This window comes from Odontesthes bonariensis, chromosome 6 (assembly GCF_027942865.1).
Source record: "Odontesthes bonariensis isolate fOdoBon6 chromosome 6, fOdoBon6.hap1, whole genome shotgun sequence".
Taxonomy (NCBI): domain Eukaryota; kingdom Metazoa; phylum Chordata; class Actinopteri; order Atheriniformes; family Atherinopsidae; genus Odontesthes; species Odontesthes bonariensis.
Genome location: NC_134511.1, coordinates 35,605,310 through 35,618,880, shown reverse-complemented (window position 1 = coordinate 35,618,880; position 13,571 = coordinate 35,605,310). Strand labels below are relative to the sequence as shown.

The window sequence follows — 13,571 nt, the reverse complement described above, 5'->3', positions numbered from 1 at the left end:
ACAGGAGTAAAATAGGTCAACCATAACAAAATCACTTTCAGTCATTGACTCATTCATTTTTATTATAACTCACAGTTTTGATAACATTTCTTACATATGTATCAACTATGCAAAAGGGATTGATCCGTTTGTTTAATATACCCACAGGCTGCTTAAATTAATGTTCATGAATATACGTTTCTCCAAACTAAGATATTACCCAAAACACACATACAAAGGATAAAAAAGGATTTGTCCATTATTGTAAAAAACCCTTTCACCATTTTATAAAGCTGAAAAAAATTACACATTGTAAATAAATTGCCAAAGATTGCAATGTATACATTATGGAATTATGTCAATTCAAATATACTTCCACTTCCTCCCTGTTGTCAGACACATTTCACCCCACAATTAAAATCAAAATGAGTCCAAATCATACAATACCGATTTTAAAATGTTACCTAAATAAGGAAACCAACAGACTGCATCAAAACCTCTCTTAGGTTCAAGCTCTTGCCCTGAGCAAGCATGAGGTGACGGAAATATATAAAACAAATTATGGAAATATAACATCAGATGGTCTTTTTTTTAAAACTGCTATATGATTTTATGTGTAATAAAATGTTTATTTACATAACAGAAGATAAAGCACAATAGTTTAAATCCTTAAGTGCACAGCACAAGAGTTAATATACTATTCAGAAACGTTGATTTAAAACTTAAAAGACCTAAACAAAATTTCAAAACCTGCACTTTTGAGTTACGATATGAAAGTGGGAAAACATCCATGACATTGATATAATTACCCATCAAATGTAAGTGTAAGATTGTGGGAATCAATGTCATCATACAGGTGTGTGTCTCATGATTCTAAGCTGATCCAAATTTACAGGGGATTTGTGCCTACAGTGTAATATTTTGAAGAAAATTTCAGACAACTGAAATATTTACCTATATAGTAAATCCATATTTGTAATGAGTAAGAAAGGGATTATGATCCGAAAACTGGAAGAAAATATATTGATAGGCAGTTCGGTTTTAAAGGTTGTATATTCAAAGTTTTTAAATAAAGATATGATATCAGCATAATTTGCTCATTTTCTGCAAAAGAAAATAAAGAATTAAAGAGGTATGGGCTTGAATTCACATCGTACAAGATGATGAAGGTTTCTCTGGTAAAACTAAAATGGCAGCAGCATATTATGACTGCAATACCAATACCAACCACTAAGGGGCACCCATACATAAGAATCAAATTTTGTGACACAATTTGGGAGGGGGGTAGTTTGTGAATATTTGCTGGTCAAATTGCCAATTTCATAGGTTTTGGCACTGAGCCATCTTACCAAAAGATTAATATGTCTAATCTACTCTAATGAAAGACTAATAAAATGAACTGGCACGTAGGTTGGCAGTCTGCAAAACCTGTCCTCTTTTATACATTCGTTACACCTGAGCTACGTGGCAGCACACAAGACCACAACTTGTTTGAGTTATGACCTAATGTAAACCCATCATCTAAAGTTAATCAACAAAACAAACAAAAAAAAGGAAGTAAAGCTAATTGTGACTTGATAATAATCAAAACTGCATGTGGTGCTGGAACCTATTTCAAGTTAACTGTGCACTGCATTATTACATTATATCCACTACTCGCCATGGCTGTAGGGAGTCATGTTTCCATGGTTTATACCAAATGACCCAGACAGGAAGGGTCTGAGTTAGGATTGACAGTTTCTGAAAAGCATCTACAAAATACTTTGCATGTGTATGTTTTCTTGATCTTTGTTTGTAGATGTGACAGTTAAATAAAACAACTAAAATCTATGTGTCATAATCACTTTATTCTGTATATGTACAGTGATGCAGCTTTCTATTTTTACAGAAAAATACACTGCAGAGGTTCCCACTTAAACTAATCTTAAGAGCTTCTTTAAGTCAGCGTGGCTGCTGATATGACTGCATCAATATCCTGAATGGCTCTGGAGGTCCTTTGAAGAGCTCTGGCTATGTGGTCCTCATATACTGGTTCATGGGCACCTTCAGCAGAACTCGTTTCCAGGTCTACATGTTTGCTCTCACTTTGAAGAAGGTGGCTGTTCTCCAGCAGAACTGGGCACAGCATGTTAAGAAGTACACACAGCCATCCTCAGTATAAATATGGCTAGTTTGCTAGCATTCACAACAAAACTTTAAACATTCAAACAGCATTTTTTATAAAAAACATCCATCAGTGCTGAAGGATACAGTTGAATCGCTTTATCTTGCTCAGTTCTGAAGCAACAAGGTCTGACCTGAAGTTTAATAGAGCGTTAAATACACATTACTGCTCATGTTGTAACTATCGACTTTTAAAACAAAACTATCAGAAGAATTCAAATTACCGACAATCTGCCGTCTGCGTCGCATTCACGTTTTGCTCAACAAGCACAGAGCCAGATGGACTTTCTTCAAACGTTTCTGGTTCAGAAATATGTTTCTCCTGCAGAGAAAGTAATAAAAAACTGCTGCCAAATGAGAAACTTCAATACTTTTGATTATGCATAAATACTTTAGGTATCAACAGGTGTAAAACTATAAGCAGGGAGTACTTTTAACCTCTAGCAAGCAGGTGGGTGTGGCGGGGAGCTTCAGTAACTGCCTGGCCTGGTTGTAGCAAGCGAGGATCCTGTGAAAGGTTTTATGTGATGGCTGAAGACCTAAAAAAATCCAAGTCCTTAAACTTACAGCATGACAGGAAGTGGTATCTTACCTACTTGCACGGCTCACAACAGAGCGTACAGAGTACACCTGTCCGAGTACATCAGGTGGGAGACTGTGGAAATGGTAATTTAGTTCTTTCACCTGTGAGATAGACCCAACAAATGAAGGAGATTCGAGAAAAGTTTGATAAAAGACTGGAGATTACATCATGTCTGTGATGAAAGACGGAAAATTTACCTGCTCTGACTGGAGCTGAGGTTTGTAATGGGTAAAATATGAATTAAGGACACCGTTAGACCGGATGACAGATCCATCTCCAGGGGATATCTCTATGACTGGAACCGCTTCACGCAGTATCCTACACAGCAGACGTACAGGCAAAAAGCGGTCACAGCTGAGCTGTAAATATCCGCCATGACCACAGACAGCTTAAAGAGCCTATAGGTTTACATGTGCTTAGTTTTGTTCACAAAAGTAAGCATTTTTTTTTGTTGTATTTTTATACTTATTTTGTATTTTATCTTGTAGCTTATTTCAACATTTCTATGGGGTCTATTTCTGTTCTTTCACTGTAACAACTCTGCAAATTTCCCCAAGGAGGGAAAGAATTATTTTTAATTACTATTCTATTGTCTTGTTTTCTATGATTATCTAATATTCAGAAACGCATTATTTTTCTCACACTGTACTCCAGGTCATATCTTTAATCACTGTATCAACCTTGAAAAGCTACATGACTACCTGTAGTTGACTCCTTGACACCAAATCATTTTTACAAGGTCTGTTGGAAGGTCTGACACATCCTCTCCAGCCAGGGGGTCTTTAAACTTCCACCTTAAATGCAAGAGCAGGAATTGGGATCAGTACAGGAACGTGATTTAAGAGTGTGCAACATGCACCATGACTGTCAATCTGCTAACCTATGCCAGTGCGGCGACGGACATGTGAGTGGCAACGCCTGAGGAAGTTGTGACCTTCTTTCCACACAAGATACGTCAGATATGATGGTTTTCTCGTCTGCCTGGATAGAACTGCTTGCTGCTTCTGCTTCAACATCTTTATGTTGAGGGCGATGAGACATCCAATGATGCCGAGCCAAGGAGAGAGGGTATGCCCATATGGAGGCAACATCACAGCAAGAATGATGCTGGGTGACTGTGGTGGACTGATACATCAGTTCAGGCTGAGGAGAGATAAACCTGCTGTAAAACCTGAGATATAAGCATGCAAATATTACAGGGCCTTACCTTATCCTGAGCAGCGCCCATAATCTGAGGTGACCTTGAACTATTTGGGTCTTTCTTTCTGCTTCCTCTCATCTTGCTTACTTGCAGTTGACTGCCTGGGCTGCCATCAGGATGTCTGCTTAGACACTGTGTGCCGCGGTGCTGATTTTGAGGCCGACTGAGGCTGCACGTGAACTCGACACAGAAGTCTTCACCTGAGGGCGACAGCGCCAACATGGCTCTTTCATCCTCTGACCTGACGATGACCTCGCCTCCAGGTCCGAGCTCAGCCTCGTAGGAGGACAGCTCAGGCCACTGAACACCAGATTCAATGCTGAAAAAAAGCTGCAAGAAGAAATGCATTGTTAACTTACATACTGATTTTATGGCCCACATTTTATCTGAGGGATTAGCACGAGCACTTGGCACCTTCTTGTGGTCAGAGGGGAGGAGTTCCTCTGGTAGATATGGTCGACTGGCATACTTATTCCTGAATGCCAGTGCAGCAAGCATCAGCTCCTGTAAAACAAAGTGACCTTCACGTTGAGTAGACTTTGGTTCTGTTCTGCTAAAGGACCTTTCACTGCCCGAACACTAGCGGTGCAAAGCGGGACTAAAAACTTTGTTTGTACCTTGTATGTGCTAATAGTGAACCTGCTCCTCTGTCGGACTCTCTCAGTGGGCTGCAGAGGATGTCCGTGGGGGTCCGTGGCTTTAACCAGCATAAATTCACAGCCACACGGTGACAGTTGCAACTGCGACCCGTTTCTGTAACGAACATCCACAGACTCGTCCTCATACATTATCATTAAACTAACATCGCAGGTTTCCATTTTATTAGCAAATTTCTCATTATCCGCAAGCTCTGAGAAACTTTTTTTTTTTTTTTTTTTTTTTCTTCAAACTTTATTTAAAAGTTCCAATCACAATCAGAACATTGACTGTGGACAATACAAAACAGTCAGGCATCAAGGATTTAAATAAAACAAATACAGTATGAGACAAAGTGGATAAGGTGCATAAGTCATTACATAGGTAACCTAAATATAATAAAATAAATGAAATTAAATAAAAGGAGAAAGAAAATGGCAGGACATATTATATTTCTCCAAATATTCCTTCAATTATGTTAACAGTGTGTATACATTTTTTATTATCAATTCTTTTAATACATTCGAGGTAGTTCTTGAAATCAATTTCAAAAACAGGAAAGAAAGGTCGACCTTTAGAAAATTTGGTTTTATGTATGTGGAATTTTGCAATTAGAATAATCAGATTAATTAAGTGTTGCATTTTCCTATCTTTATTATTATAGTATAACAGTATATCTTTGGCATTCAAATTAATTGGTATGTTGGAATGTGATGTGATGTAAGCTTCGATTTTTTTCCAAAAAATCTGGGAAAAATTACATTCAATGAAAAGGTGCCTAATCGTTTCCACTTCGGCATTACAAAATACACAATTGGCATCAATATTGACAAATTTTGATACAAATTTGTTAGTGGGGTAGATGTTATGTATAATTTTATATTGAACTTCTTTGATTTTATTGGAGATAACAAATTTATGTGGAAGGAGCCATGTTGTTTTCCAATTAATGTCAGAGAAAGAGGAAGACCATACAAATTTTCCTCGAGGTGTAATTTTCCTTTTCCTGAAAAAATGATTCCTTATATGTTTATTGTTACAATGGTGACTCATAATGTTTATACCATTAATAAAGAGGGTAAAGTCAACTTTCTCTGCCTCTTGCCTTTCAAAATGACCTTTTATCAATTGGAGAATGCCACTGGGAATAGCTTTTATCACTGTTTGAAATTCTTTATAGGTAACAGGGAAGATTTTAGATCTAAGAAATTCTTCATAACTAAAAATTTCACCTACATCATTTTGTAAATCCTTAAGATATATTATTCCTTTTTCAATCCAATGTTTCAGAAATAGTGATTTATTTTTCCTAGTTATGAACTCATTGTTCCATATAATAGTTTTATGTGGAGAGAAGTTATGGACAAAGCATAGTTTTGCTGCTGAAATGGCTTGTTGGTGAAATTTAGATAATTTTAGGGGTAATTTTGAAACATTATAATCACAATTTAGGAGAAAAGGTAACCCTCCAACTTTCCCAAAAATATTCTGAGGTATAAAATACCAAAGAGATTCTGGCTTTTTCAAATATTCTTTTATCCATTTTGTCTTAAAGGTATAGTTCACATCCATATAGTCTAACAGCTCCATACCACCATCTCCTCTTGGGGCTGCCAAGATCTCTTTTTTTAAACGATGGCATTTGTTTTTCCAGACAAAACTTATTAGGGTATTATTTATTTCTTTACAAAGGGATTGTTGAACAAAAAGAGAGAGAGTAGGATATACAAATCTAGAGATACCGTCTGCTTTACTCAGAAGAACTCTACCTAATAGGGACAGATCTCTTTGGAGCCACATATTGAAAATATTTTTAGTTTTTTGTATTTTAGGTTTGAAGTTTTTTGTTTGACGTTCAATTATATTTTTAGAAATATAAATTCCAAGATACTTAATATTTTCTTTAATTGGTATTTTACATATAAGAGTTTCATTTGTGTTGTAGAGACATAGTATTTCACATTTTTTTAAATTAAGTTTTAAACCTGAAGCAACAGAAAAGGTGTCTATTATCTTAAGTGCTGTCTCTATTTGTTGTTTATTTTCCAAAAATAAGACTGTATCGTCCGCTAATTGAGTTATCCTAATCTCTCTCTCAAAAATCTTTAACCCTCGAAAGACATTGCTCTGTCTAATTTGTATTGAAAGCAATTCAACGACTATAAGAAAGAGAAATGGGGAGCAAGGACATCCTTGACGGACTGACCTAGACACTGAAAATCTTTTTGTGGTATTTGGGAATAACATGACACAGCTACTAATATCTTTATAGAGCATTCTAATATAGGATACAAAATGTTCACCAAAACCGAAGGTTTGAAGAGATTTAAATAAAAATTGATGCTCTACACTATCGAATGCCTTGTAGAAGTCTAAAAATAAAATTAAAGCGTCTGAATCAACATATTCAGAGTAATCTATTAAGTCAAGGATAAACCTAATGTTGCAACTTATGTGGCGATTATTCATAAAGCCAGTTTGAGTTTCATGTATGATTTCACTTAAACCTTTTCTTAAACGCCTGGCGAAAATTAGTGAGAGTATTTTATAGTCAACATTGAGCAATGTTATTGGTCTCCAGTTATCCAATAGAAGGTGGTCTTTGTCTGGTTTGGGAAGCAAAGTTATTATGCCTTGTTTCATGGTTGTGGTCATTTCTTCATTATTTGTACATTCTTTCAGCATTTCAAAAAGAGGTCTTTCAATTATTTCCCAAAAGCACTGGTAAAATTCGACAGGAAGACCGTCCATTCCTGGAGATTTACCTTTTTTCATTTTGTTTACAGCTTCAAGGATTTCAACTTTAGAGATAGGTTTTTCGCAATCCAATTTAAAATTATCTGATATTTTGGGAGTAAATTCTTTAACATTATTAATAAATTCTTCACCTTTTATTGAATTATAATTAGAGCTGTATAGGTCAGAATAAAATTGAAAGGCGTGATTTGCTAAATCAGTTGGGTTGGAGGTTACAGAATTATCTATTTTTAGAGATGTGATATTATTTCTCTTGTAGTTCCTTTTTTCTAGGGCGAAAAAGTAGCTTGTATTCTTCTCACCTTCCTCTAACCATTTAGCCCTGGAGCGTACAAAGGCTCCCTTGGTCATATTAATATATAAACTATCTAAATCATCTTTCAATTTTATCAGTTTAATTTCTTCCTCTGGAGTAGGGGAACTTTTGTTTATTAGGATATTTAGTTCTTTCATGATTTCAGATTCTTTAAGATTGCTGCGTTTTTTCATTTCTTTACTGTGTCTAATAGCTGATTCTCTGATTTTAAATTTAAAAAATTCCCATTTTTGTATATTACTAAGTTCTTTTTCATTGAAAATATTCCCAGCAATTGCTTTGACTGAGTTACAGAAAGCTTCATCTTTCAGTAAATTACAATTTAATTTCCAGTAACCACGCAGTGTTGCTTTTTGTTTTAGAGGATTAGTAAAGGAAATGACTATCATTTTGTGATCTGAAAAGGGGGCATAACTATGTGATATTTCGGAAACATATTGCATAGTGTAAGAAGATATTAACCACATGTCTATTCGAGATTGTAAAGAACCACTAGCACTACTCCATGTATACTCTTTTTGGTAAGGGTGGATATATCGCCAGGCGTCTATAACATTAAGTTGCTCACCTAAGTGTGATATCACTTTAAATCTTGAATTGGAAGATATTCTTGCTGGTACTCTGTCCATTAAGTCATCAGCTGCATCATTTAGGTCACCGCCAATTATTAAGTGGGCCTCTTTATATTTCTCTTTGAGCTTCAAAAGTTTTGCTGTCAGTTGGACAATCATATTTTTTGCTAGAGCATTGTAATTATAACCATAAATGTTATTCACCACCAGAATCACATTGTTTACTCTAAGCACTAAAATAATCCATCTACCTTCTTCAGATAAGTGAGATTCTATAACATCCCCTTTAAATTTATTAAACAGAATAGCTACTCCTGCTGAGTTGTTAGAACCATGACTTAAATAAATCTGGTCTCCCCATTGACTTCTCCAGAATTTACGATCATCTTCACAGGAGTGTGTCTCTTGTAGAAAAAGTAAATCGGCGTTAGACCTTCTGCAAAACAAAAAAATTGCCTTTCTTTTGGTAATATTGCGTATACCATTGACATTAAGAGAAAATACTTTAAGGTTGATGAAATTGTTGGTCGCCATAAATAAAAAAAATAGAAATAGCTGGATGCCGACTAACTTGAACAATCAAAAAGAAAACAACAACAAGAAAAGAGCTTTTTATAAAAACTCTCTACCTTTGGAAAAAGTTAGAAAAACTCTGAACATTATGAGTATCAGGCATATAAAATGTGCTGTTTTGAGGCCATAACATTACTTGTAATGAGCTTTCTTAATATTCTTTTTTTTTTACTTTTAATAAGCATCATGGTCTTCAGAGCTGGCTTTTCACGCAGTGAATTTTACCCCATCGATGAAGACGATCGGCCCTTGCCATCTGGTTTTCTTTCCATCCTTACGTGCCTGTTCGACTAAAGGCCACAGTTTGTTTCTGCAGTCTTTCTCGAAGCGGGTCAGGTCTTCGGCCATACGGAGGTTCATCTTCTTCAGGATGTCAGCGTTGCGTGATTCTCTCCAAATCTTAATCCTGAAGGTCCGCATGTTGAACTGGATGATGACTGGACGCGGTTTGTTATCATCCCTCGGGCGTCCCACTCTGTGTACCGTGTCAACCAGGAACCCCATCTTACTTTTTTCATCCGGTGCAATCTGGCTCAATATTTTGAGGACTTCATGCCTCACATCTTCGTTTTCCTTTTCTGGGAGGTTGATGAGGCGCAGATTCCATCTTCTGCTGTATCTTTCTCCTTCTTCGGTTTTTTCTTTCAGTTCGTCCACTCTTTTATCCAGCGTTATCACTTTATCCTCCGTTTCTTTAGCTTGAAAATTAAGCCCTTTCATTACTTCTTTTGCCTCTTTAATGTCCGCAGTGTTTTGTTTCATTTGCTGCTCAAAGACGGAAAAACCCCGCTTTAACTCACGTATGGCTTGGAGGATGTCGGAGTTAGAAACCGTGTCCTTCTCCTTGTTTTCTCCACACAGTTTCTTTGGGTTTGGACTTTTGCTGGGAGTCTCGGGAAGAGGAGAACACAAGCCGTAGAAACTCTCCTCTGGCTCCATGTCCATCACCAGATTTCCTTTTGTGACTTCTTTTTTTTTTGCGTCTCTCTTTGTCATTTCGGCTCACTGGTGCAATGTTGATGTTAGCTTCGTAGGCTAGCTTGTAGCTTAGTTGACGCACGTGTCAGGAGAGTTAATGTCCGTAGGTCGTCACTCGTCAGAATCTTCAACCTATTATCAAAACTCTTCTATCCTTGTTTGGTTGGTGTTTAGCCGTTTAACAAGCCGTTCAAACCGTTGGCCTCGTCAAATTATCATCAGATACTCGTTAATGCTGCAGAGCTTCGCACTTACACGTCTGCTGCAGTCGCCATCTTGCGCGACCCCCAAGCTCTGAGAAACTCCGAACACAGCAACGGCAACGCCAACGTCATCAGGTGGAGACGTTTGATTTTGGCGCGCTCAGCACGAGGGAGACAAAGGGGCCTAAGAGACTTGACTAAAAGGAAAAGTTTATTTTTGTTTTGTAAGGGGAAAAATGCAAATATAATATTCTTACAAGAGACTCATTCAAAACATGAAGATAGCGTCTTCTGGTCTAAACAATGGGGGGGGGGGGGGGGGGGGGGGGTGAAGCTTATTTTTGTCATGGTTCTTCAAAATCAGCAGGGGTCGCTATTCTTCTAAAAAACTTCCAGGGTCAGATAACATCAAGTCAAATGGATGAAAAGGGTCACTGGTTATTCCTCACTGTCTGTTTGGATTACTTAACACTTATTTTGTTGAATATATATGGTTATAATAATCTAAACCAAAACAAATTATTGCTAGAAGAAATTTCCCTAAACTTAGGTCACCTTAAATCATCTTACTCAATAAACAATGTTATAATTGGTGGAGATCTCAACCTTGTTCAAGATGAATTCTATGATAAATGGCCTTCTAAACATAACGCAAGCTTCCCAAACAAAATATTTAACAATTTTTGCAATGAACAAAATCTAGTTGACGTGTGGCGTCATCTTAATCCCAATTGTATAAAATTCTCATGGTTTGGTCCAAATAACAAATCAAGACTTGATCACTGGCTTATAACAAATGAACTACTGACCAGTGAAATCAACGCTGATATCTCTGCTGCACCGCTAACTGACCATAGTCTTATTTCCTTACAAGTAAAACCCCAAAACTGGAAGTCAAGCACAAGTAAGTATTGGAAATTTAACTACAGTCTTCTTAAAAATGACACCTACTGCCAAAAAATCAAAGAATTAATCCAAAATATAAAGGACTCTGAAGAATTAAATAGTCCTATTCAAAAATGGGAATTCCTAAAGTACAAGGTCAGACAATTTTCTATTTCATTTAGTAAACAAATGAAAAAAGAACTCCAAATAAAAGAACTAGACATTGTACAAAAACTAAATTTTTATTGCAACAAACCAAACCCCTCAATTGAAGACAAACAAAAACTACGAGTCCTCCAACCTAAGTTAGATGAAATGTATGTTCAAAGGGCCAAAGGGGCATTTATTAGATCAAGAGCAACGTGGATCGAGGAGGGAGAAAAAAACACTGCCTACTTTTGTAATCTGGAAAAAAGAAGACAAAAACAAAATTTGATCAAATCCTTAATAATAAATGATTTAGAAACCAACAATGAACGTTTAATATCAACAGAGATTTTTAAATTCTATAGCAACTTATATACCTCCAAATTCTCAGAACCGAAATCTCACACCTTTCTTAAACAAATTGAAACCTTTATCCCTAAAATAGATGCTAATTTCAAACAAACTTGTGATAACAATATTACAATTGAAGAACTTGATAAAGCTGTTAATCACTTATCATTTAACAAAGCACCTGGTCTGGATGGACTTACAGGGAACTTCTATAAACATTTTTGGGAAGACATGAGAATATTATTACATGAAGTTTTTACAGAAATATTTAAAAATCATACTTTACCTACTACAATGAGACAAGGGATTATTACATGTATCCCTAAACCAGACAAGGACCCAAGAATTATTGAAAATAGAAGACCTATTACACTCAGAAATTCAGATTATAAATTACTAACGTACATATTTACCATGCGTCTCCAATCAGGAATCTCAAACATTATTGCAGAATCACAATCTGGCTTCTTAAAAGGAAGGTCAATCCACAACAATATTAGACTGGTAAAGAACCTGATTGAATATAGGGACATGATCGAAGATGATGGCTTCATTCTTTTCCTTGACTTTTATAAAGCCTTTGACTCGGTGGAACACCAATTTTTATTCTCAGTCCTTGAAAGTTTAGGTTTTGGAGCGAACTTCATTAACTTAATTAAAGGTTTATATCAAAACATTAATAGTTGTGTAATTTTACCTAAGGGAACCACAGCTAGATTTAACATTAATGTTGGAATTCCTCAAGGATGTCCAATTTCCCCTTATCTATTTAATTTAGTTGTAGAGATGTTAGCAATCTATCTTAAAAACTGTGTAGACGTTGAGAAATTAGATGTTTTCGGTACAGAATTAATCATTAGCCAGTTAGCAGATGACACTACTGTTTTCTTAAAAAATGATAAGCAGGTTCCAATTGTAATTGATAGAATTAAATCCTTTTCAGAGGCTTCAGGACTACTGCTTAATTTTAAAAAATGTGAACTTATAGCCATTCATGACACTTCCCTAAAAGAAATATCTAGCATTCCAATTAAGTCTGAAGTTAAATACTTGGGAACTATTATAACCAAAAACCAAGAATCAACCTTAACTATTGAAAACAAGATTAAAGAAGGTAAATCCAAGCTTAACTCATGGCTCCAGCGAGACCTATCTATTTTTGGACGAATCTATTTATCAAAAATGGAAAGTTTGTCAAGATTAATCTATTCAACCAGCAACACTGCTGTCCCAAATAGCTTAATTAAAACTATTAACCAAATGAACTTGAACTTTATCTGGAGGAACAGGCCACACTACCTACGGAAAAGTCATATGGTCAAAGAAATCAAAGATGGTGGTCTGAAAGTAATTGACTTTGAATGTCTTAACGGAACCCTTCAAATTAATTGGTTAAAATCCTGGATTAAAAATTCTCAAGTATTTTGGTATTGTGTCCCAAATTATATATTTAACAAAATAGGTGGTCTAAAACTTGTACTTCTAGCTGATTTCAATATGCATAAACAGCCCATCAAACTATCAGAGTTCCATAAACAAGTGTTACTGTACTGGAAGTTGCTCTACGTACATAACTACTCGCCGCACTCATCTATCATATGGAATAACAGATTCATACTACATCGCAATAAATCCTTATTTTACAAAGATTGGATGGAGAAGAACATTTGGTCTATTATACACTTAATGGATGCATCCCATATCCCCACAATTACCCCATCTGTCTATTAATGGAATATCATTCACTGACCCAAAATTCAATAATCACACAATTAGAAGCTGTCTAAACGAAACTTTATTCCCTGGGAAAATATATAAAAATAACATTCTTTGCAAATTTGGGAAAAAATCTATTGAAAGGTTAAGAACTCTTTATTTAAAACTCCCCATACAACCCAAAGCTAAAGAAACACACTTTAAAATTTTAAATGCAAATTATCCCTCAAAAGAACTACTAAGAAATCGCTTTAATATTGATGACAATAAATGCTCATTCTGTGAGAGTGATGTAGAAACGATAGACCATATATTTTATGAATGCAACCAAACCAAAACATTTTGGAATTGCTTAGAAAAATGGATCAAATCAAAAATTACACTTCCTGAATCTATTTCTAGAGATATGGTAACCTTTGAAGTGTTATTGGAAAACAAAACTATAGAACTTTGTTGTAACCTTATTTTTTGTTTGGCAAAATTTTTTATTCATAAACAAAGAGCGCTAAAA

At 35.7% G+C, this 13,571-nt stretch overlaps 1 protein-coding gene across 5 annotated transcripts; it reads right to left on the bottom strand.

The window, feature by feature from the left end:
- Nucleotides 1-35: 35 nt before the first annotated feature.
- On the bottom strand, nt 36-10,041 carry c6h5orf34 (chromosome 6 C5orf34 homolog). Of its 5 annotated transcripts, none has more exons than XM_075468563.1 (12): nt 8,953-10,041; nt 4,544-4,679; nt 4,341-4,430; nt 3,933-4,256; nt 3,606-3,868; nt 3,427-3,519; nt 2,923-3,043; nt 2,735-2,826; nt 2,581-2,650; nt 2,367-2,464; nt 2,230-2,276; nt 36-2,094 (listed from the first exon to the last, which is right to left on the bottom strand). In XM_075468563.1, the coding sequence occupies exons 2-12, from the start codon at nt 4,634-4,636 to the stop codon at nt 1,916-1,918; spliced, it is 1,470 nt and encodes a 489-aa protein (XP_075324678.1). In that variant the 5' UTR covers nt 4,637-4,679; nt 8,953-10,041; the 3' UTR covers nt 36-1,915. The 5 variants fall into 5 exon arrangements, with proteins under 5 accessions (XP_075324678.1, XP_075324676.1, XP_075324675.1 ...); XM_075468561.1 differs by having other exon boundaries at nt 9,006-10,041; XM_075468560.1 differs by having other exon boundaries at nt 4,544-10,041.
- Nucleotides 10,042-13,571: the final 3,530 nt, after the last annotated feature.

Coding starts and splice junctions, on each gene's coding strand:
- c6h5orf34 (XM_075468560.1), bottom strand. CDS start 4,744: ATGGAAACCTGCGATGTTAGTTTAATGATAATGTATGAGGACGAGTCT. Junction 2,277..2,366: donor ACGCAGACGGCAGATTGTCG/GTAATTTGAATT, acceptor ATTAAACTTCAG/GTCAGACCTTGTTGCTTCAG. Junction 2,095..2,229: donor CAAGATAAAGCGATTCAACT/GTATCCTTCAGC, acceptor TGCTGTGCCCAG/TTCTGCTGGAGAACAGCCAC.